The 23,275-nt window shown below is 57.1% G+C and overlaps 1 protein-coding gene across 1 annotated transcript in view; it reads right to left on the bottom strand.

Annotated features, from left to right (window-relative positions):
- The window catches only part of BMP7 (bone morphogenetic protein 7), a 92,544-nt gene that overhangs the window by 16,124 nt on the left and 53,145 nt on the right, over nucleotides 1-23,275 (bottom strand). The window contains exons 3-4 of the mRNA XM_047854104.1: nucleotides 16,148-16,296; nucleotides 885-1,082 (exon numbers count right to left, since the gene is read on the bottom strand). Of these exons, the coding sequence (XP_047710060.1) occupies nucleotides 885-1,082; nucleotides 16,148-16,296 (347 nt within the window). The remainder of the gene's footprint in view (nucleotides 1-884; nucleotides 1,083-16,147; nucleotides 16,297-23,275) is intronic.

Raw genomic sequence — 23,275 nt, 5'->3', positions numbered from 1 at the left:
TGTGTTTACTTGTCACAATGCAACACTTCAATGCACCTAAAAGTACCCCCCAAAATACACTGAAAGAGTTAATGCTCTTTTTTTTTTTACTTCTGACATTTCAAACAAACGTTCAAAGTATCCCAAATAACGTTCAAAAAAACCCCACTACCGCCCATGCGGAACAAGCAGTAAAGCGAGCCATGAGTTTCAAATATTTTTCACCTAAGAAATACAATTAGGGGCGCCTGGGTGGCGCAGTCGGTTAAGCGTCCGACTTCAGCCAGGTCACGATCTCGCGGTCCATGAGCTCAAGCCCTGCATCGGGCTCTGGGCTGATGGCTCAGAGCCTGGAGCCTGTTTCCGATTCTGTGTCTCCCTCCCTCTCTGCCCCTCCCCCGTTCACGCTCTGTCTCTCTCTGTCCCAAAAATAAGTAAACATTGGAAAAAAAAAAAAAAAAGAAATACAATTAAAGACACAGCAAACTCTCCCCATTTGTCCTCCTTTCGTCTCCCAAGGAGTGGCCTTCCTGGGGATGTTGGGGCGGCGTCTCCTGCTCTGCATGTTTTCAGAGTTTGCTTTCATTTATTTGGGGCCGTGATTCACCCTACTTGGAAATTGACATGACTGGCATCTTGTTATACTAACATATACTAATGTAACACACTAGTATACGTTGTATACTAACGTAATGCACGAATGTGCCGCCATGTGCCTTTCTACACGAACTTATTACTTTATCCAGTTAAAGCAGTGGGATCTGCACAGCACAGGATTTTGCGGGGTCTGCTTCCCGCTGCATTGGCTCGAGGGTCACTTGCTGAGTACAGGATGAATTCTGGGGCCTTGCGGGGGCCTGTGGGATCCTCAGGGGCTGTGCATTAACCCTCCCAGCCCGGCGTACCTGCGACGTTGGTCACCCGCAGGGCTTCCTGGTTCTTGGGCGTCTTGGAGCGGTTCTGGCTGCGTTGCTTGCCCCCTGTGGAGCGGGTGCTGCGAAGGTGGACCTCCGTGGCCTTGAAGAAGGCCACCATGAAGGGCTGCTTGTTCTGGGGCCCGTGCCTCCCGATCAGGCCCGCCAACTTGGGGTTGATGCTCTGCCCTAGACCGGAAGCAGCCAAATGCAGAGAAGATCAATTATGGCAGAAGCGGTGAGCTGGTGAGCTGGTGAGCGGGGAGGGGCCGCGCAGACACGATTTCTTTCCCGCCTCACGGTTCATTCATGCATCCGTTATCTGTCCACCCGGCGGGTATTTATTCGGCATTTACTCTGTGCCATGCTGTTCAGGAGCTTGGAACACAGCAGGGAACCGCACAGAGAAAACCTCCTGCCCTCTGGCCGTGCGGGCAGGTGGGGCAGGCAGGCTGAGGTTTGCAGGTCTCAGGCTGGCGGAAGTCGCATTTACATTTCATTGGCCCAAGCTGGTCATGCGATCCACCAGCTCAAGAGGTGGGAGAAGGCCTGCTGGCCCGAGGACGGCGGGGACAGCTGCGCACAGCCCTGGTGACTGCCACCCTAGGCACGGAGGGGCCGTCTGAGCGGAGGACTGCGTGACAGGGAGGGGGGAGCCATGTGGATGTCTGGGGACAGGCGTTCCAGGCACAGGGCACTACCAAGGCGAATGCTTGGGAGGAGGGAGCGAGGTGGGTTCTCTCAACAAGCAGTGAGGACGCTGGCTGCCTGGCTGGAGCACAGCCTGGGGGGAAGCAGGGAAGAACGGGGGGCCGGGGGATGAATCGTGGGGGACTCTCAGGAGCACAGGTAAGGTCGGGTCCTGCGGGCAACAGCAAGCACTTGACCTTTACTCTGTTTACCGAGTCGAACAGCGTCCCCTCCCCACCAGCCCCCACCAAGTTCAAGTCCGTGCAGAACCTCAGGATGTGACCTCATTGAAAACAGCACCTTTGCGGACACAATCAGTTAAGATAAGGTCACATGGGCTCGGAGGGTGTCCTCAGAGAAAGGCCACGTGAAGACACAGAGAGACACGGACCCACATGCACCCCCGTGCATACACCCGGAGGGAAGGAGGCCAGAGAACACGGAAGAACAGCAGGGGCCCCCAGAAGCTGGGACAGGCAAGCAAGGGCTCATTCCTCGAGGCCTCGGAAGGGGTGCGGCCCTGGGGCCTGCGGTCTCCAGGCTTTAGCAAGGTGCGGCCCGCTGTTTTGCGGCCCCCAGTTTGGGGCCTCCCGGTAGCCCCAGGAGACCGAGGCGATTGCATGAAGTGGCAACCCCGAGACGGCCACCTGCTGCGTGTGACAGAGCCGCCCAGGTGTCCTGGGGGGGCCGGGTCGGGGGGCCGGTGGAGGCTACCGGGGCAGTGGCAGGGAGAGGGGACGGGGGGCTCCTCAACGGTCCATTTCTCAACTCCGGCTTTGGAATTCATTTTTCGTGTTTCGTTTTGAAATAATTATACAGATTCACGGGAGAAGTCGCAGAAGAAAACGCACAGGGACGCGCCCCCCCACTCTCCTTCCCCAGTTTCGCCCAGCGGTGGCGTCACGGGAGTCCCTCCGAAGCTGGGAACCAGCAGACCCTGGAGGGACTGTGAAAAGACACAAGTGACAGAACTTGCTGAGGGACGGGACAGAGAGGGTGTGAAGAGGTGGGGACTCATCCCTGACCCTCCTGCTCTGAGCCTGGGCACCTGGAGGAAGGGAGGGGCCGTTTATGGAGGTGGGGAAACTGAGGCGGGCGTGGGGGTGGGGTGGAGAGAATCAGCCGGGGAGGGGAGGGGAGGGTGGAGGGCGAAAGCAGGTGGTTTCTCGGCCGCTGTCTGCAATGCCCACCTGACGCGGGAGGGAAGCTGGCACGTGGGAAGCACGGCATCCCAGCCTGGGTGCGGCTCCCGGTCCGGGGGGAGAGACGGACCTGGGGCCAAACGTGCTCTGGCCCGGTGCCAGACGTCCCGGGTTCAAGTCCTGCCTCTGCCACTCAACACCCAGACGCTTCTCAGAGCAGAGCTTTGCGTTCCCCAAGTGCTGGAGAAATGCTGGCTCAGGGCAGAGGTCGGGGGGCCGTCTGGGTGGCAGAGAGGAGCTCACCTGGGGAGGGCATAACAAGCGTTACAAGGGCTGAGCCCAGGCATCCCGTCTCCACAACCGAGAGGACAGGGGTGCCCAGTCAGAAGGATCTAGAAGAAGCGTGGGCAGGAGGAAGGAGGTCACCCAGAGGATATGGGGTCCTGGAGGCAGAGAGGAGAAGGCAGGCAGAATAATCTCGGTGTCCTGTGCTCTGCTGATGGGTGTGCAGTAGGAAGGGAGCCGGGATCAGTCTACCTTTCGGCTGCGGCAACAAGCAGGCCATTGGCCGGTAGGGACTGATGTCCTGCCTCCTGGTGGTTAAGTATCCCAAAGAAGAATAAAGCAAGAGACAAGGGGCAAAGAAAGCCAATCTCACTCACGAGAGAAGAGCTCCGAGAGGCTGAGTAACCTGCCCAAGGCCACCCAGCTGGGGAGGGGCCGAGCCGAATCTGAACCCAGGCTGCGTACCCACGACAGGAATGCGTCGCCCCGAGTTAGGCGAGAGGAGACAGAGGCGAGCGGGAGCGGAGCTTCTGGAGGCCGCGGGCCCGTCCACATCTGGAATTAACTTCACCTGGAGCCCCCCAGACGGGCCCAAGTCAGGAAACCCAGCCTCCCAGGGACCAGACCAGCACCAGGGGGTTCGCTTTGGTTTTTTAACAGCCAGTGTTTAAAAGAGCAGACTTCCCCTGTCCACCACTATTTTAGCTTAACCCCTTTAAACGTTCGGCTTTCCTGCATTCTTCAGCAAGGTTTCCTCGAGTTCATGCATTTATAATTCGAACGATTCTATAAAAGAAACCATTAAAGCTGAGCCCCTAGGAATTGCATCTTGCCCCCACCCCCACCTGGAAGGCTTTCAGGGCAAAATAAAAATGCCTCGCCTGAAAAGCTGATGCCGATCTAGATACAGTAAACGTGAGCGCCGTGAGCAGTGTGTGCAGGGAGGGGGTCGAGCTCGCCCTCACAGCTGTCGGCGCACAGCCTCGGCTGCGAAACGGGCAGGCAGAGGGGAAGGAAGCGGGTCTTCGGGGGGTTTAAACCTGCAGCTGCCACTGACCACGCCGTGTGGGCCGAGGGAGGTCAAGTTGCATGCTTGGGGTCTCTAACTCCTCATCTGTAAGATGGGGATGATGCCATGGCTCCTGTCCCTGGTACCCAGCCCAAGTTTCATTTCTGCAGCTGTGCCTTAGGGGTGGGCCTACGAGACAACAACTAGTCCCCCAGCTGCAGCGACTGGCTCAGGGGCGGGCACATGACCCAACTCAGCCAACGAACGGAGGGGAGGCACCCTGGAAGTTTCCTTTCCAGAAAGTCCCTGGACAAGACTGAGGCAGGAGGAGTGGATGGAGCCCCAGAAATGGCCACCAGTTAGAGAGCACAGGTGGGTGACATTTTCGAGTGGGACCGCCCTGGTGGAAGGAAGAGCAGAGACACAGACATGGAACCTCTGGTGATATCCCTGAGCCACTGGATCAAACCGGTCCTGAAGCTTGCTTCTCGCCCCAACCACCGAGATGAATAAACCCCCCGTGACTGTTGAGTCTGAGCTGCCTGCCCGTGTGTCCACAGTCACACGTGTGCACAGGTCCTCACAACTGGGATTGTACTGTTACTGCCGTTTCCTATAAACCTGGTTTTTACGCAATATACCCTGGACATCTTTCCACATCGATGAAACACACTGACCTCATCCCTCGTGGCCACAGAGGAGCCTCACATCTGGAAATGCCTTTACGTCATCCTCTCCTGCCCGTGGACATTTGTGTTATGTGTTCCAGGCTTCAACAACCACCTTGTTACTGACTCATTAGTTCATTCGGCAGCTATCGACGGCACGCCTGCCGTGGGCCGCCCTGGGCTAGGTGTGCACATAGAACAGCCAGAACACCCCCCTGGGGGCCCACCGGGGCGGGGGGGGGGGGAACGAGCTGAGGGACGGTGGTGATGGCCGAGAAGCAGTCTAGGGCAGGGGCAGGGACAGGGACGAGGGGGACTGGTCAGGGAAGGCTGCATAGTCACAGGGGTCCTGGGAGAGAAATGTTCCCAGCAGAGGGAACAGGAAATGCCAAGTCCCGGAGACAGGAACACACACACGTGTGTTTGAAGAACAGGGAGGAGGCGGGGGCGCCTGGGTGGCTCAGTCAGCTAAGCGTCCGACTCTTGATTTCGGCTCAGGTCGTGGTATCGTGGTTCGTGAGTTCGAGCCCCGCGCTGGGTTCTGCGCTGGCCGTGTGGAGCCTGCCTGGGATTCTCTCTCTCCCTCTCTCGCTCTGCCCCCTCCCACTTACTTTTTCTCTCTCTCTCAAAATAATTAAGTAAATAAACACTTAAAATTAAATTAAAAAAAGAACAGGGAGGAGGCCAGTGGGACTGGAGAGAGAGAGAGAGAGAGAGAGAGAGGGAGGGAGGGAGGGGGCCCGACGATGAGGCTGGGTCACTGGGGCCCCTGGTGGGGGCTCTGGATCACATTCTAGGTACGATGGCGGCCACAGAGGGTCTGGAGAGGGGGGACATGGCCAAACCTCTGAGGCCCGCTCAGGGGCATAGGTGGGGTGAATGGTGATCTGGAACGGAGCCCCCTCCCACCGTGCTCTCCTCTAGACCCCTGCACTTGGGTGGCCTCTCTGGGCCCCACACACATTGTGCTGCCCTCCATCCAGCCCGGCAATTCAGGGCAGGGTGGTCCCCTCCACTCACTGTCCCGGCACAGGACAGGGCTCGACACTGGCCAAAGCACGTTCACAGAGACGATGGCAGGAGGCACTCAGGCCAGCGGGGGGCACCTCAGCATGGCAGACGTGCCCGAGGAGCACCCTCCCTGAGTCCTGACAACAAACGCTGTCTCCAGACATCGCTAAGTGTCCCCTGGGAGGCCACATGTCCCAGTGGAGAGCCACGGCTTTACCCACACCTTCCCTAAAGTGAGTACCTGTTCTCCTGGATGGACATACAACCGGAAGTCATTGCCGTCCAGTTTTTAGCTGCAGAATCCTAGAGACAATGTGGCGTTTTCCCAAGACAATTAACCGACCAGGCACCTAAACCACTCATCTTTTTTTTTTTTAAGTTTTTTAAGAGAGAGAGAGAGAGAGAGAGAGAGAGAGCAAGCAGGGGAGGGGCAGGGAGAGAGGGAAAGAGAGAGAATCCCAAGCAGGCTCCGCACTGTCAGCACAGAACCCGATGTGGGGCTCGATCCCACAAACCAGGAGATCGTGACCTGAGCTGAAATCAAGAGCCCGACGCTTAATCGAGTCACCCAGGCGCCCTCATTCACCTTTTTACAAGTATTCACGGTGCGTGGGCCAAAGCCCCACACTGCTCTGCACCCCGGGGGTTATAACCAGGAACAAGAGAGGCCCAGGCTCCCGCGGGGCTCCGTAGAGGAACAGAACAAGATAACGGTGTGATTACACCTGGGAGAGAGGAAATTTAAAGCATATGCCAACCTACGTGGGTATGTACCTGCGAAAAGTGTATTTTTATTTTAATGCCCCCCAAAAAGGGCCAAGAGAGGCTTGAATGAAGGACGGGACACGTGGGCGGGCTGGGGGAAGAATTCGATTTCAGTGTAGGATGTCACAGTTATAGCACACACAAGCACAAGTGCTCGTTTTGATTGTTTCTAAGTGTCCAGGGCGAGTCACGCTAGATACGGAGTCGGGCCACATGCGCCAGGCAGAGGGACGGAGGTAGGGGACATACCTGGTCTAGGCAGGGAGGGCAGAGAAACCCAATACTGTAACCATAAGGTCTGTATCCTCAGGGAAGTCGGAAACGATCTAGAGTGTAGCTAAGAGTTAATAGGTTAAAAAAAAAAAAAAAAAAAAGGAGGGGCGCCTGGGTGGCGCGGTCGGTTAAGCGTCCGACTTCAGCCAGGTCACGATCTCGCGGTCCGTGAGTTCGAGCCCCGTGTCGGGCTCTGGGCTGATGGCTCGGAGCCTGGAGCCTGTTTCCGATTCTGTGTCTCCCTCTCTCTCTGCCCCTCCCCCGTTCATGCTCTGTCTCTCTCTGTCCCAAAAATAAATAAAAACGTTGAAAAAAAAAATTTAAAAAAAAAAAAAAAAAAGGAAAAAAACACCTGAAGATTTGCCCAAGTCCAGGGTCGCCAGACTTTGCAAATGAAAATACAGGATGCCTGGTTAAATCTGAATTTCAGATAAATGACCGTGTTTGCAGCACGTGGGACACACTTACACGGAGTAATTGTTGGGTTTTTATGTGAAATTCGAATTTAACGGGGCGTCCCGTATTTGAATCCGCCAAGAGGTGCCCCGCAAGCTAGGGGAGAAAGGTTTTCCCGATGTGCGACGGTAACTGATCCCTGTGCAAACAGGATGGAGGGGACATCTGGTCCACCTGACGGGCAGGTTATGGATCCAGGGTGAGGGCTTCGCCGGTTTCTTCTTTAGTAGAACACACAGCTGGCCTCTTTCGTGGGGTGTTTTACTTCTGTTTTTGCTTTCTGGGCTTTTTAAACTTGGGGTTTTAAGTGAGCATGTAGTAAAATAGACCTTTCTCGTACACAGAGCCGTGAGAAGACTCACATGATCACCACTTCTGTCAGGATGCAGAGCGGCCCCCAGTCAGGATGACCCCACGACAGAGGACGATCTAGCACAAATGTCAACGGTGCCAAGGTGGAGAGGCGCCCGGGGGGCTCCGTCGGCGGAGCGTCCGACTTCGGCTCAGGTCCCGATCTCGCGGTTCGTGGGTTCGAGCCCCGTGTTGGGCTCTGCGCTGACAGCTCGGAGCCTGGAGCCCGCTTCGGATTCTGTGTCTCCCTCTCTCTCTGCCCCTCCCCTGCTCACGTTCTGTCTCTTTCTCTCTCTCAAAAATAAACATTTAAAAAAATGCTTTAAGAAATAAACACTTAAAAAAATTTAAAAAACCAAATACTGCCAAGGTAGAGAAACTCTGCTCTCTAGACCTGCTCTCCCTCCGTTTACCGCCTACTCACCATGTTTGGATGCTTTAATGGCACAGTGAACGACCTGTGACGGAGCACCTCTGACCCACAAAGCCTAAAACCATTGCTACCCGGTGCTTTACAGAAACTTAGTAGGTACTTAAAAGTTTGCTGACCTCTGCTCTAACCGACCCTGCCTCCACATACCCCCGCCGTAAAGGCGACCATACCTGCTCCCGAGATGCGACACTTTTATGGTCTATCACCTGCCAACGAACACGTTCCCGACAGAGTCGGTTCTCCGCGGCTGGTGGCTCACAAGGACGAGAAACCATCCTTCTGGCCCCTTTGCTCTGCGCCAGGCACTGCGCTGAGCCCCTTCCGTGCGCTGCTCCAAGCGGCCTCCTGACCCCACGTTTACGGGCGGGGAAGCGGGCTCCAAGCTGTGAACTTAATCATCAGACCGTCGCTGAGTCCGGGTGGACGGAGACGCAGGGAGGAAAGATTGCCCAGGCACGGATGTGGGCGACACGCGGAGCCTCAAACGGCAGGGGAGGGTTCGCCGAGGCACGGGGGCGGGCGACAGCCACCGCTGGCAGGTCCTGGGATGGCACGAGCAGAGTCCGCACGCCCAGCCCAGAGGACGTCCCCCCAGAACCGGCCCGGGGCATAGACGGGGGCCTCTCGGGAGAGGAGAGAGCACAGCCTCATCACAGAGAAGGAGCATCTTGGTTTTCCTGTGGTTTCCTTGTTTTCCAGGCCCAGAGCCACGGGCTCCCCTGCGGAGGCCCGAGGCGTAAGAATGCGCTTTGTTGATTGTGCAAAACGCCGGTTCCAGCCACTTGTCTCGATGGCCCAAGGCCCAAGTGACAAGTGAGAACGCAGTTAACGCTTGTGACATCTGCCTGGCCTCAATCACCCAATGTTGTCCCGGCCCCTGCTGCCCACCCAGCCCTGGAAGGACCCCTCCCAGCCTCTGGGTCATCAAGGCCTCCTGTTTTCTCTTGCTCGGCCTCTGGAGAAACAGGATGTGAAGCAACACCAAGGGCGAAGGCACCTTGGAGCCCACTGCGCTGGGGGCGGGACCAGTCGCCAACCTCGGCTCTCTGGGGCTTTGTCTTCCCAGCGGCCCTGGGCGAACGGCTCACCTCCTGGTCCCGTCCCAGGCGAGCATCACACTTGGGACAGCATACGCCCCCAATCCTTTAAATGCCTCGCAATCCCCAGAAGTGTGAGACGGGCCAGGGAGGCCACCGCATCGTCCTCTTGAACTGGAAGGGTAGGGCTTCTAGACGTCGCCCTCCTGGGCCTCCCAGTGATTTCTTCTCTCTACAAGGGGGAGGAGGAGGACCCTATAAAGAAGAACAAATGCTGAAGTCCTTGTCTTGGGAACAAGGGACCAGGTGTTTTCATGTCTGTAAGGACAGAGGCATCTCTGGCCCAAAGCAACGTCTCCATCATCTCCTGGCAGCTTGGAGATGAAAGGCGGCCCCGGGAGAACCACGGGCCCTGATCTGGAGAGCAGCCAGAAGCACTCCTGGGAACCTCCGAGGCTCTGAACTTGTCTTCACAGCCTGAACCCTGACTCTCAGCATACAGTCTCTCCGCTTTCCACCTTCCTACAAGAATGTGGGCGAGGTGACAGCAAAATCCTTCAGGCTGTAGCCCCGGTGCCTACAACAAATCGCTGCCATATCAAACGTGTGTTGAGTGAAGAAACGCGTATCCAGTGCAGGCGGAGAGGCTCGTAGCTGCAGGAGGCTGGTTCTAACAAGCAGGTCTGACGGGGCAGGGAGAGTCCGGCGTCGCTCTCCGGCCTGGGGGGCAGGGCCCGGGGCCAAGCTGTCCGCGGGCACCGTGCCCAGGCCCACGGTACTTTTAGGGACCCGTGAAAATGTTTTAATGTCTCTTAAAATCGGAAGACAGAACACAAACTTTTTGGGGTCGCAGAAAATGTTTTCATTTTTAATCCGGCCAGGATTATATTCATCTTTATACTAACGTGGTCATAGAACATAATTTTTGGTGTTTTTTTTTTCTTTAATGGAAGGAAGGAGTCCACGAAAGTCAGATGCAGCCTTGGCCGCTTCTGTTGGTCCTGTGGGAAACCCACGGTCTTCCGGGTTCCTTCCCAAACAGCTTCGTTCCCAAGGAGGGACCGGGAGGTGGTCCTGGGCTGTCTGTCCAGACGGCCTGGCCGTGTACCCGGCGGGCACCCACTGAACCACACAACCCTCCCCCCGGCCTGGGCCCCGCTGACCACATTCCTCGGATGCGGTCCCGCAAAGAGCGAGGTCGGGGGCGCCGGACTAGGAACCCGCGGCGGAGCCCCGGGTCTGCCCAGGGAACTGGGCGCCTTCAGGCAAGTTACCCCACCTGCTGGGCCTCGGTTTCCTCCCCTGCTCCCCTGCTGACAACCCTCCAGGGCGGGCCACCGTGAGCAGCAAGCACAGCGACGGCGATCTCGAGCACACGTGCGGTTGGCCAGGGTGCCGGGCCCAGGACTCAGCATTTTACCGCAGATCCATTCATGTCTCCCTCCCGGCCAAAACCGCGCCCGTGGAACGGATGAAAGGACGAGGCATCGAGAGGCTGAACCGGCTGCCCCAGGAGCAGGGACTGGGGCCATGGGCTCCCGAGTCCGCAGGGGTGCCACCGGCCGGTCCCGCTTCGGCTCTGCGCGGGAGCCCCGCGCCGGCTGCCTGGCCCACGGCGAGGGTTCGGCCCGCCTGGCACGGCAGGGACGGCCCCCCACTCGGGTGGCACCGGAACGCGTTGGAGGGAACCCCTCCGTCGGGGGTTGCTCGGCTCCTCCCCCACCCGCCCCGGGAGCGGGGAGCGCAGCCTGGGTGGCTTGGGGGCAGCCGCCGCTCCTCCTGCCTTCTGGACGAAGGGAGAGACGGGGAGACGCCACCCCTCCTTCCCACGGCGTCCTGCCCTCGGACGAGACGATGCTCCCCAGTTGGCTCCTGCTGAGCCACAGGTGCCCGGAGCGTTTACGAGCTTCTCCCCCGCACGGGCCCCAGCCATGCCGCCCCCGGGGGCACCCACGGGAAGGCGCGGCTGCAGGGACAGGGACCGGACGCCCGCTTCCTGGGTGGTCCCGGGAGGGATCCGGAGACCCTGCGAGTGGGAGGCTCACCCCACACCAAGCTTCTCAGAGGAGACCTGTGACGTCTGTGCCTCGCCAGGATGGAGGCGAGCTCACCAGCACTACTGGCATCATGCCCACTGTACGGGCGTGGAAACTGAGGCCCCCGACAGGGCCCGGGCTCCCTGTTCCGGCAGCCGCCCGGCGGGCTGCAAGATGCTGCTAGGGTCTGGACCAGGGCGAGATGCTGTACCTGACTCGGTACCCCCTCCCCTCCCCTCCCCTCCCCTCCCCAAGGGCCGGAGACGCCTGGAACTCGGCTTGACCCGGGTCGGCGGGGGGGGGGGGGGGGGGGGGGGCCGCAGGAGGCGGCAACGCTCAAGGACTTTACGCTGCTCAGCAGGAGCCGCGGGGGCAGGGACCCGGCTGCTTCTGCAGGCGACACAGCAGTGGGGTGCCAGCAGACGGAGCCCCGATCGCACGGACGCCCCAGCAGGCTCCCGTCTGTCGCACCTGTACGGACGTTTAACACAAAGCGGGTGAGACCTGAAACCCAAATGAGGCGCTCGCCCTGGGTGCCATCTTACCGGCAGGTACCCCCCAACGGGACACGGGGCACGGCTGGGGGGGGGGGGCGCCCGGCAATCAGTATTCTCTATGAGCCCCCGGGGGGATTCCGATGGACAACTGCAGAGCCAGGAGCCCGTGGTTTCAGAACCGCCGGGCTCACCTGCCTCTCATCTCATCCCCGAGAAGATCCCCAAATTCACAGCCCCCGCTGGCCACGGCATACCTCGGCTCCTCCCTGGCGGGCTGAGTGGCTGGTCCTGCCCTGACCCAGGCAGCCAGGCCAAACTTGCCTCCGTGGCAGGTACGGTGCCTGGACGGACCGGCCAAGTCCCCGGGGGGCGGCATCCCTGCCCAGCAACCGGTGCCCGGCGTGGGAGGGGACGGGCGGGGAGGAGACGGGCCCGGAGTCAGGGGTACAGCTTCTGCTCCTCGCCCTGACTCTGGGCAGCAGCTTATGACCACCAGGCTACACCCCACCCCCCACCATAGACGGAGAGGAGTTCCCAGGTGGACGCCAGAAGAGGGAGCCGCACACCCTCAGGGGCCTCTGCGTCCTCCCCTGCGCCATGAGGAGCTGAACGGCGGCATCTGCCTCGAGGCCCCGTGGTGGGACTTATGAGGGACCACGGCAGACAGCGCTCTGTGCTCGGCTGCTGCCTCAAGCTGAGCAATTAAGCCCTTCACTTGCATGAGCTCATCTGATCCTTCACCACCACCCTGGACGGTGGAAACTATTATTAACCCCACTTTCCAGAGGAGGGACATGAAGTGACTCACCCTGGGTCACATGGCTGCACACGGCCGAGGTGGGATTTGAACCCGGGGAGTCTGGCCTCCTGAGCCCAAGCTTTAACCAGCAGGCTAGGCCATCTCAGTGGATGCCAAGCCTCCCCCTCACGCTAGGGGGGGGCAGAAGCTGGAGGAAATAAGCATACAAAGCCCCAGACTTTGGGGGAGAAAGACAGTGGCAAAAACTAAAGGGAACAGGGTTGGTTGTCCCTTAAGAGAAAAACCAAACTTGGGCCGCCTCGAGCCAGCAGGGCAGAGAAGCACAGGACCCCTTAAGGTCAAGTTGGAAGGTCTAGCCAGGATCCACAAGTCCAGGGAAACAGATCAAGCCTACCTTAGCCTCATTTTTTAACCTCACCCCCCCACCCCAATCTGCTCCTCAAAAGCTTGTAAGTAAAAAGCAGAGTTGAATGACTCTATTGCCAAATACGTTTGGAATTCCTCTACGTTATATTCCCCATCAGGAAACTCCCAATGGACATTCACAAAATAAAGGCACTGATAAGTCCCGCAGAGAAACCTGCTGAGTGTCTCCAACCTAGCATTTCTCACGCTTCACTGATCATAAATGCTTTCCTTTACCCCGGGACATCCTTGAACACTTCACAGAACACAGTTTGAGAAGTTCTGGCAGACAACAGGGATTGCACATTTTGTCTGTAAATAATCATCGGAAAATAGTAAGTATTTTCAGCTTTGTGGACCAGAGTCTCTGTCATAACTACTCAACGCTGCTGTGATAGCACAAAAGGAGGCCTAGACAATATGTAAATCAGTAAGTGTGGCTGTGTACTAATAAAACTTTATGACCACCAAAATGTGAATTTCATGGAAGTTTACATGTCATGAAATAGTCTTTCTTTTTTGATATCTTGCCCATTTAAAAATGTGAGGACTATTCTTAGCTCACAGGCCACAGAAAAACAGGCTGCAAGCTGAATTTGGTCCATCAGACATATAGCTTGCCAACTCGAAACGTAGCAATGGAAAACTTCAGCACTTCTAGGAACCGCCCCCCCACCCCCCACCCCCGCCCCGACCTTAAGTGTCATGGAAAGGGGAGGGAGGGGGAGGGCTCCATCAGGAGAAAGAAAACCACTGGAAACAGGACAAGCGTGGCCCTAAACTCTGCGGCCCGTCCCGCATGGTACATGGTCTTAGGCAAATCTCAGGTAGAGAAGGCAGCCCGAGGCCAAAGCGGTGGCCTCTGATGGGAAAGAAAAGTGGCCACGCCCCGGAGGCGTAAACGAAAAGGTGATACAAATTGGGCGCATCACCTAAATCCGTTGGGTAAAACCTGGCATTAACCACAGTAAAAAGAAAAAGTAAAAACGGGCAAAAGAATTTGCAGCTCCAAGCACAAAGGGCCAGCTGTCCGTAGAATATAAAGAAAAAGACCAACGCTCTACCAGAGGGTATGAACGGATGGCACACGGAGGAAAGCTGCGGGCCACGCACAGGAGGAAGGGCTGAGCCTCAAACGTGAGAGAGAAAAGCAAAGCAAACCTACAGGGTCCCATTTGTCGCCTACCTGATGAGCAAAGACAGACAAGTTTGGAAACGGGTCCTGTCAAAGAAGGGGGAACGGGTGCCCTCGTGCATTGCTTGGGGGCGGGGGGTGTATTGATCCAAACCACAGACAGCGTCCCTTTCGGGAATTTATCCCAGGGCTACACTCACTCAAGCGGACAAGGACGCTTAACCACCCAGGCACCCCTTTTTTAATCGTTAAAACTTTGTTTTTAGTTTGTTTTAGAGACAGAGAGAGAGAGAGAGAGAGAGAGAGAGAGAAGGTGAGGGGCAGAGAGAGAGAGGGAGGGAGAGAATCCCAGGCAGGCACGTACCTGTCCACGCAGAGCCCGACGCGAGGCTCGATCTCCCCAACAACGAGATCGTGACCCGAGCCGAGATCCACAGTCGGACTCTCTGAGCTGCCCCCCGCGCCCCATTGGGGCACTATTTTAAAACCCCCTCTGTATTAACTCACGTAATCTCAGAACCACCCCGGAGCCCTGGGCGTTGGGGATGAGGAGGCTGGGAAAGGTCAGGGAGGTTGCCCAAAGTCACACAGCGAGCGAGCGGAAGAGCTACAAACGCTCCACACGTACACACACCCACAACAGCCTTCACACGAACAGGGAAGCTCTTTAACAGCTGAAAAGGCCCAACCTTCAAGGTGAGTCGCCAGGTGAAAAAAAAAGCCAGGCGGCCAACGCTGTCTAGACTATGGTACTGCCCGCAGGGGAAAACAGATAAATAAAAGGAACACAGAATGTACGTGCGATGGTGTAAATCCCCAGAGGGCATCTCTGAAAAGACGTCCACTACCATGGGAACAGCCTGGCGCTGGAGGTGGAGTTCAGCTACAGAAGGAGGTCACGGGGCCAGTCCACACGGGTGCACGCATCTGTAACTTGAATTTGGAGCCACTGGCAAGTATTACCCATTCTGAAAGAAATGTGTTCTTCGTTTGGGTGTGTTTTTTTTTTTTTTCCTTAAAGCTGGCGTAAGGAAGAAGCTACCGACCCCAGAGCCGCCCCCCAACTTAATAAGAAACACATTTCGGGGGAAGAAATGGGCGCAGCTAACCCCACCCTGGCTCCCACTCGCCGTCTGTCCGCCCTCGTCAAAGACGGGGGATCTAAGGCGGGGCATAGAAAGCACAGGGGAACGCAGCCAACAGCGGAGTCTCCAAGTACTGAGGGCTCAGAACCACATTCGGGGTCTCCTGGAAGGGGCTTCCTGCCTCGCACCAGGGCTGAGGTCCTTAACCACGGGCAATGTGGCTCTTCAGGGAACATTCGGTAACAGTTGGAGACATTCTGGGCAGACTGGCCTCTAGTGGGTAGGAGCCGGGGACACGGTTCAACATCCTGCCATGCACGGGACACCCAGGATGTCCCATGTCCCCAGGCTGGGGTGCCTGCGTCAGCGCGTCTCACACAGTTATGTGCGCTCAGGCATCACCTGGGGCTCCAGTTAAAGTGCCGGTTCTAGGGGCGCCTGGGTGGCTCAGTCGGTTGAGCGTCCGACTTCGGCTCAGGTCGTGATTTCGCGGTTTGTGAGTTCGAGCCCCGGGTCAGGCTCTGTGCTGACGGCTCGGAGCCTGGAGCCGGCTTCGGACTCTGTGTCTCCCTCTCTCTCTGCCCCTCCCCCACTTGTGCTCTGTCTCTATCAAAAATAAATAAATGTAAAAAAAAATTTTTTTTAAGTGCCGGTTTTAGGGGCGCCTGGGTGGCTCAGTCGGTTGAGTGGCCGACTTCGGCTCAGGTCATGATCTCGCCGTCCGTGAGTTCGAGCCCCGCGTCGGGCTCTGGGCTGACGGCTCAGAGCCTGGAGCCTGTTTCCGATTCTGTGTCTCCCTCTCTCTGCCCCTCCCCCGTTCATGCTCTGTCTCTCCCTGTCTCAAAAATAAATAAAACGTTAGAAAAAAAAAATTTTTTTTTTTTTTAAATAAAGTGCCGGTGTTAACAGTGCAGGCCTGGGACGGGCCAGAGTCTGTGTTTCCGCGAGGATGTCCAGCCCGCTGGTGCAGGGACCTCGCTCTGCACAATGAGGCCTCGCCCAACCCGGTGTGGCCAACGGTGTCATCGTCTCCTGCAAAGGGGCAGGTGCTATTCTTGCTTGGGATCAAAACGCGGACAGCGAGCACTGCTTGGTGGGGGTCGGAGGAGCGAGCCCTCCCTGGATGGGAACACGCATGAACTTGCTGCTGAGCTCCTACGTGAGTCCAGGAGCTCAGGCTGCGTCGGAACCAGAGGGGTGGTGACGGGACACCTACCGTCCAAGGTCTCCACGCAGAGCTGCAGGCCCAGATTGTGCCGCGGGTTGACCACCCAGTGGTTGCTGGTGGCCGTGATGTCGAACACCAGCCAGCCCTCCTCCGAGGCCCAGAGCGTGCGGCTGTCCAGCAGGAACAGGTCGGACTCCCTACAAAAGAGGAGGAGAGACACGAGGCATGGCAGGTCATGGCTCGGTCAGCCCTGTCACCAGCCGGCCGCCGTTGGACAGAAGGACCGTGGGGAGTAGGGGAGGTGGGAGGAGGTCCGCCGGGCCCCCAGAAGCGGGTACATCAGAGCAAGATCCAGGGCTGAAGACCCCTTAGTAGCTGTGATGGAAAAAGGGAGTATAGAAGGGGCACAGAGAATGCACGCAGGGGACAGGGCGCTGCTCCAAGGCGAGCTCACCCTGCACACTTGTTAGGGGGGATCCCGATGGGAGACAGTACAGGAAGGCGGGCATGTGCAGCCTCTGTGTTGCCTGAACTCTCAGCGAATAGAAGCTCACATTTTTTGGATTACTCACCATTTGCCAGGCATGGCCTGGAATACACATATTACCTCATTCAATTCTCACGACCCTAAGGTGTAGGGCTATTATCATCTCGATGATTACGGTAAAACCTTGACTTGCCCCAGGTCATTTAGGCAGGAGTTGGGGTGTGAGCTCAGGCAACCGAGCACCGGTACACACACTCCTCATTTGCATGCCGTGCAACTTCCTCCTAAGCCCACCACGTATGAGGTGGTGGACGCCTAGATGGGCATTAATGGAGATAACCCTTTAATCTTTTCTTTCTCACATTTTGCAGTAGCAAAATGGGTAAAACTACAACTGATGTTGTAGTGGATGGAGGATAGGTGGATGGGTGGATGGATAGAGGGATGGATGGATAGACGGGTGGGTAGAGGGGTGGATGGATAGATGGATGGATGGATGGATGGATGGATGGATGGATGGGTGGATGGGTGGATGGATGGGTAGATGGGTGGATGGGTGGGTGGATGGATGGATAGATGGATGGATGGGTGGATGGATGGATGGATAGATGGATGGATGGGTGGATGGATGGATGGGTAGATGGGTGGATGGGTGGGTGGATGGATGGATGGATGGGTGGATGGATGGATGGATGGATGGATGGGTGGATGGATGGATGGGTAGATGGGTGGATGGGTGGGTGGATGGATGGATGGATGGGTGGATGGATGGATGGATGGATGGATGGATGGATGGGTGGATGGATGGATGGGTAGATGGGTGGATGGGTGGGTGGATGGATGGATAGATGGATGGATGGGTGGGTGGATGGATGGATGGATAGATGGATGGATGGGTGGATGGATGGATGGATGGATAGATAGAGGGGTAGATGGATAAAGGGGTGGATAGATGGATGGATGGATAGAGGGGTGGATGGATGGGTAGAGGGGTGGATGGATGGATGGATAGATGGGTGGATGGATGGATGGATGGATGGATGGGTGGATGGTGGATGGATGGGTGGGTGAGTGGGTGGGTGTGTGGATGGAGGGATGGATGAATGACTATATGGATGGATGGATGGATGGACGGATGGGTAGAGGGGTGGATGGATGGATAGATGGATGGATGGATGGATGGATGGATGGATGGATGGATAGATGGGTGGATGGGTGGGTGGATGGATGGATAGATGGATGGATGGGTGGATGGATGGATAGATGGATGGATGGGTGGATGGATGGATGGATGGATAGATAGAGGGGTAGATGGATAAAGGGGTGGATAGATGGATGGATGGATAGAGGGGTGGATGGATGGGTAGAGGGGTGGATGGATGGATGGATAGATGGGTGGATGGATGGATGGATGGATGGATGGATAGATAGAGGGGTAGATGGATAAAGGGGTGGATAGATGGATGGATGGATAGAGGGGTGGATGGATGGGTAGAGGGGTGGATGGATGGATGGAGGGGTAGATGATGGATAGGTGCATGGATGGATGGATGGATGGATGGTTGGATGGGTGAATGGATGGATGGATGGATGGATGGATGGATGGTTGGATGGGTGGATGGGGGGTGGGCGGGTGGATGGATGGATGGATGGATGACTGGATAGATGGACAGATAGATGGTGGGATGGATGGAGGGAGGGAGGGAGGGAGGGAGGGATAGATGGGATGGAAGGGATGGATGGATGGATGGATGGATAGATAGAGGGGTAGATGGATAAAGGGGTGGATAGATGGATGGATGGATAGAGGGGTGGATGGATGGGTAGAGGGGTGGATGGATGGATGGATAGATGGGTGGATGGGTGGGTGGATGGACAGATGGATGGATGGATGGATGGATGGATGGAGGGGTAGATGATGGATAGGTGCATGGATGGATGGATGGATGGATGGATGGTTGGATGGGTGGATGGATGGATGGATGGATGGATGGTTGGATGGGTGGATGGGTGGGTGGGTGGATGCATGGATGGATGGATGGATGGATGGATGGATGGATGGTTGGGTGGGTGGATGGGTGGATGGATGAATGGATGGATGGATGGATGGATGGATGGATGGATGGATGGTTGGGTGGGTGGTTGGATGGTTGGATGGTTGGATGGTTGGATGGATGGATGGTTGGGTGGGTGGTTGGATGGTTGGATGGATGGATGACTGGATAGATGGACAGATAGATGGTGGGATGGATGGAGGGAGGGAGGGAGGGACGGAGGGAGGATAGATGGGATGGAAGGGATGGATGGATGGATGGATGGATGGATAGATGGGTGGACGATGGATAGGTGGATTGTGGGTGGATGGATAGATAGATGGATGAATGAATGGTTGGATGGATGGATGGATGGATGGGTGAATTTTTACATTCATTGTTAACAGAATTGTAGTATACAACGTCTCATGACATTCTGCACACTTTTACTCGTAAGAATTGAAAGTTTCAACATTTTGAGTCCTTCAACAATCAGTTAAAAATTTTGAACCCCCACACTGTGCCAGACACTGGGGTACAACGGCGAACAACACCCTAACCAGCCCCTGCCCTGGGGCATCGACCATCTGCACCATACCCGGAATGATCTAATTTTCCTGGGAATTAAGGCGAATTTTCTCTGCTCAAACACAAAGGCCTGAGATCGAGTGACTGTTTATTGAGCACTTACCACGTGCCAGACTCTGGGCTGAAATGCCTGACCAGCATCCTATCAGCACTGAATCCTTACAACAACTCTATGAGGTGGATAAAATTGCGTGTGCCATTGTGCAGATCTCAAGACTGAGGCTCAGAAAGGCAAAGCTGTTTGCCCGGGACCGCAGGGGTCCCTGTGTGCTGAAACACGGTCAAGGCGGGATCGAAATCCAACCAGACCACCTGCCAGTCAAAGCTTGCAACCAGGGACGCACGTGGTTCATCTGGACGCTGCCGTTGCTCGGGTGTGATTGTCCTCATTTCAGAACCTCTGGCAAATCAAACTCATTGTAATACAAGCCATCAAGCCATCGGCTGGAGCAGACGCCCCCCCACCTTAGATGAGGGACACATCTCCTGTCACCCCTCTTCTGTGTGGCCTGGAGACTCCACGTTTGTGAGGTCGGCCAAATTCTACCTCTGCTGCGTGCCGTAACGCATTAGACATGTACCAAGCCCCTTAATGTATACGAGAGTCGTGAGAAGGCACGCAGAAACTAGATCAGTGACTTTACCCGGTGTTTCAATTTCCTTTGTCACAGAACCCACTGGAAACGTATGGGGAGGTGAACAGGTCACTCAGAAAAGCCTACACAGGGATGGGGAAGCAGCACGAGCCAAGGCAGGTGTGAGGGTGCAGGGCTGTCTCATCCGGCCCAGCTGTCGAAGGCAGAAGCTTGAGTTCTAGTTCTCTCTATGCATCGCCCCATCCCAAAGTCTGAGAGCAGAGAACCGGTTGTCTTAGTCGAGTTGGTGCCCAGCCCTTGGCCATGGGAGGGCTGGGCGCTCCACAAGTGACAGCATCATCCGGACCAGAAGACGGAAACGGGGCGGGGGAGGGGGGGTCATCCCCCTCCACCTCCCCTAACATCCCACTTTTTAAGTGACACCCAACGATGGCCGGAACCCGACTCAGAAAATGCTGAGGTATGTTCTACAGTGCGTGTGCAAGAAACAGGACTGCCGATCTCCCGGCCAACAGACGGTGCAGCGTCTCGGCCAGCCACTCGGAAGTCCCCGAGGATCTCAGTCCCCTCGCTAACGCAGAGAGATCATGGAAGCAAGGACGGCTTTTCATTTTATTTGCATTTGTCCTTTTTAAGCAATTTAAAATTTTTGAAAATCTTTATCTCTTTTCGAGACAGAGCGAGAGACAGAGCGCGAGCAGGGGAGGGGCAGAGAGAGAGAGACGCAACACAGAATCGGAAGCCGGCTCCGGGCTCCGAGCTGGCAGCACGGAGCCCGACGCGGGGCTTGAACTCACGGAGCGCGAGATCGTGACCTGAGCACAAGTCAGCGCCCAGCCGACTGAGCCACCCAGGCGCCCCAGGGACGGCTTTTTGGAGCCCCGAAGTCTTTCTGAAGACCCTAGCTTTGACTGTCACGTCCTTCCACCTCTGCCCGGCGCCCCGTTACAGGCAGATTCAGAACTGCTTTGGGGGATGTTCCAGGCAGATCGCCAGCTTACAAAGGAGAGTTTCCCGCCGTCTTCGCCCCGCCCCCGTGTGCCTCGATGGCTCCGCTGGCCGTGCGTCGCTGCCAACATCGTCAGGGAACCAGTCAGCTGCTCCCAACGAGCCACAGGCAGAGAAGAAACACCGCTCCGGGCCAGCACAGCTCCCCTGCTCCCACAGGCTCCCGGGGCCCTCGCGGGAGGCGTCCACACCACAGCACGGAAGTCGCAAACCTGGGGCGGGGGGGGGGGGGGGGGGGGGGGGGTGGTGACTCTGCTGGACGCCGCTGTTTGCAAGAAAACGCGACCAGATTATCTGGAGAGGCCCTCACGGACAGGAAAACACCACGAGGAGTCACGTAGGGCCACAGAATCAGGCCTTCGAACGGTGAACGCCTTGCCAAACGATACTGAACGTTCTTCTTACAGGCCGTGACACCCCGCGCCAGATGTTACCAGGGAGCGTTGACTCATCCGTGAATCAGCGGGAACGCACCGACTCCCCGCCCCCAAGCCACGGGCTGCAGTCTGTTCCAGGCCGGCTTGGCAGGGGCAGAGTCGTCTTCGAAGGCACTGGGGCAGGAGAGCCTTGGCGAGGCGGGGAGAGCGGGACGCGGACACGGGCTTTGCTTCTGCCCCGACGGTCCGGGCACGAGGCGGGCCCGGACGAAGCAACGGAGACGTCACTCTGCAACCAAGTCTGGAGGCAAAGGTGGGCGACTGGCCGTTTCCGGCCGGCACCTCGAGCGTCTTATCAGAGCACAGCGGTTTCTCACGCAGAGGAGGAACCGGAGAAGCCCTCGGTGACGTGGCATTTACCCTGAACACGCTGGCCTCCTGGAGCCAGCCCAGGCGTGAGCGGAGGCCGAAAAGGCTCAGGGTGAAGGCCACCCCCCCGCCCCCGCCCCCGCCCCCGCCCCGGCGCTTTCCTCCCGTCAGTTCTCGGGGGCTCCCGGCGGTAAGAGTGGTGTTCCCACTTTACAGATGGGGACGGTGAGCTCCAGAGAGGCGAAGCCAACTGTCCATCCGGGTGACCAGGTAAGCGACAGGACCGGGCACAGCATCGGAAGTCCGGCCCCCGGAACTTGAGCACACGAGCCCTGGGACGTCCTTAAATCACCCTCTCACCAGAGGACAAGAGACACGGGAGGTGGTCGGATGCTGCGTTCACACACGTTCCCATCACAGCACAGCGGCGGAGCAGAGAAAATACTAGACGCGTATGAGGTCTGGGTGGGGGGGAAGGGAGGAGAGTAGGTCCAGCCAGCCGATCCCTGGGCCTCAGTCTCCTCCTCTGTCAAATGGGGATAATGCGACCTTCTTCGGCGACGGGGAGACCCAAGTGAAGACCAGCTCAGCACCAGACTCTCGAGGCTCCGCGGGGCCTCCCTGGGCTGACGTGAGCCACGCAGGGGCCGGTTCCCTGCGAGACCGCGGAACTCAACCTGCCTTGGCCCCAGACGTTCCGTGACTTCCCAAGAGCCACAAGTCAACAGACCACGTATCCATTCAAAGAATGTTCACTTGGGACTCCAAAGGGCATCAGGCAACTGCATTAGGATGTTTACAGTTGTAGGTTTTCTGCAAATAGGGCCACCGGCAACTCCTCCCACCGCTGCCCCCACATGGAGCTCCCCCGTAAGTCAGTGGGGTCTGTTTCCCCCCTCTGAAGTGTGGGCCGACTCTGCCACTTGCTGTGACCGGTGGGACCCAGTGGAAGCGAGGCCCGGCTAGGCTGGGGACTAAAATGTAAGGGGCTCAGCAGCTCTGGCTTTGCTCTCTGGGAAGCTCACCACTGGATCAAGAAATCTGGCTGCTGTGCTGGAAAGAGGGACCACGTGGAAGGGGGCAGAAGCCATGGGGGAAGAGGGTCTGGAAAAGAAAGAGAGAGAGAGAGAAGCCAAGCCAGCCCCCAGACAAGGTGCCATCTTGGGTGTCCCTGGCCCAGCCAAGCTGCCACAGCTTCGTCAGTGACCACAGCAGACCCTACGGAAAATATGAGAACCTCCCAGCTGAGCCCTGCCTGGATTTCTGAGCAAAACAGGACTCTGCCGATTCAGCCGCTGTGTTGTGGGGAGGCCGTCCCTCCCAGAGAGAGGACCCCAAAACCAGTCACGCCGCATTACAGAAAAACCGCAAGCCATCTACTTACTAAGAGATATTAGTAAAACCTTACGGCGCACACAAGTCCCAAGGAGCTGCTTCTAAGGACCACACAAATCAACACTTCTTGGCAAGGGGGAGATAGGGTACCAAGCAGAAAGGTCCTATAAAACAGAATGCATAGCACGAGTGTTTCTGGAGAAATACAAGATGCTAAAAACGGCGGAAAAAAACAAACAGAGAATTCGAGCCAAACTCAATGCGTTGAGAATTGGAACACGCGGGGCATCTGGGTGGTTAGTCAGGTGAGTGTCCGACTCTTGGTTTCAGCCCAGGTCATGATCCCAGGGTTGTGGGATCGAGCCCCTCATTGGGCTCCATGC

The sequence above is a fragment of the Prionailurus viverrinus genome, chromosome A3 (genome assembly GCF_022837055.1).
Source record: "Prionailurus viverrinus isolate Anna chromosome A3, UM_Priviv_1.0, whole genome shotgun sequence".
Taxonomy (NCBI): Eukaryota; Metazoa; Chordata; class Mammalia; order Carnivora; family Felidae; genus Prionailurus; species Prionailurus viverrinus.
This window is presented reverse-complemented; position numbering and strand designations above follow the sequence as displayed.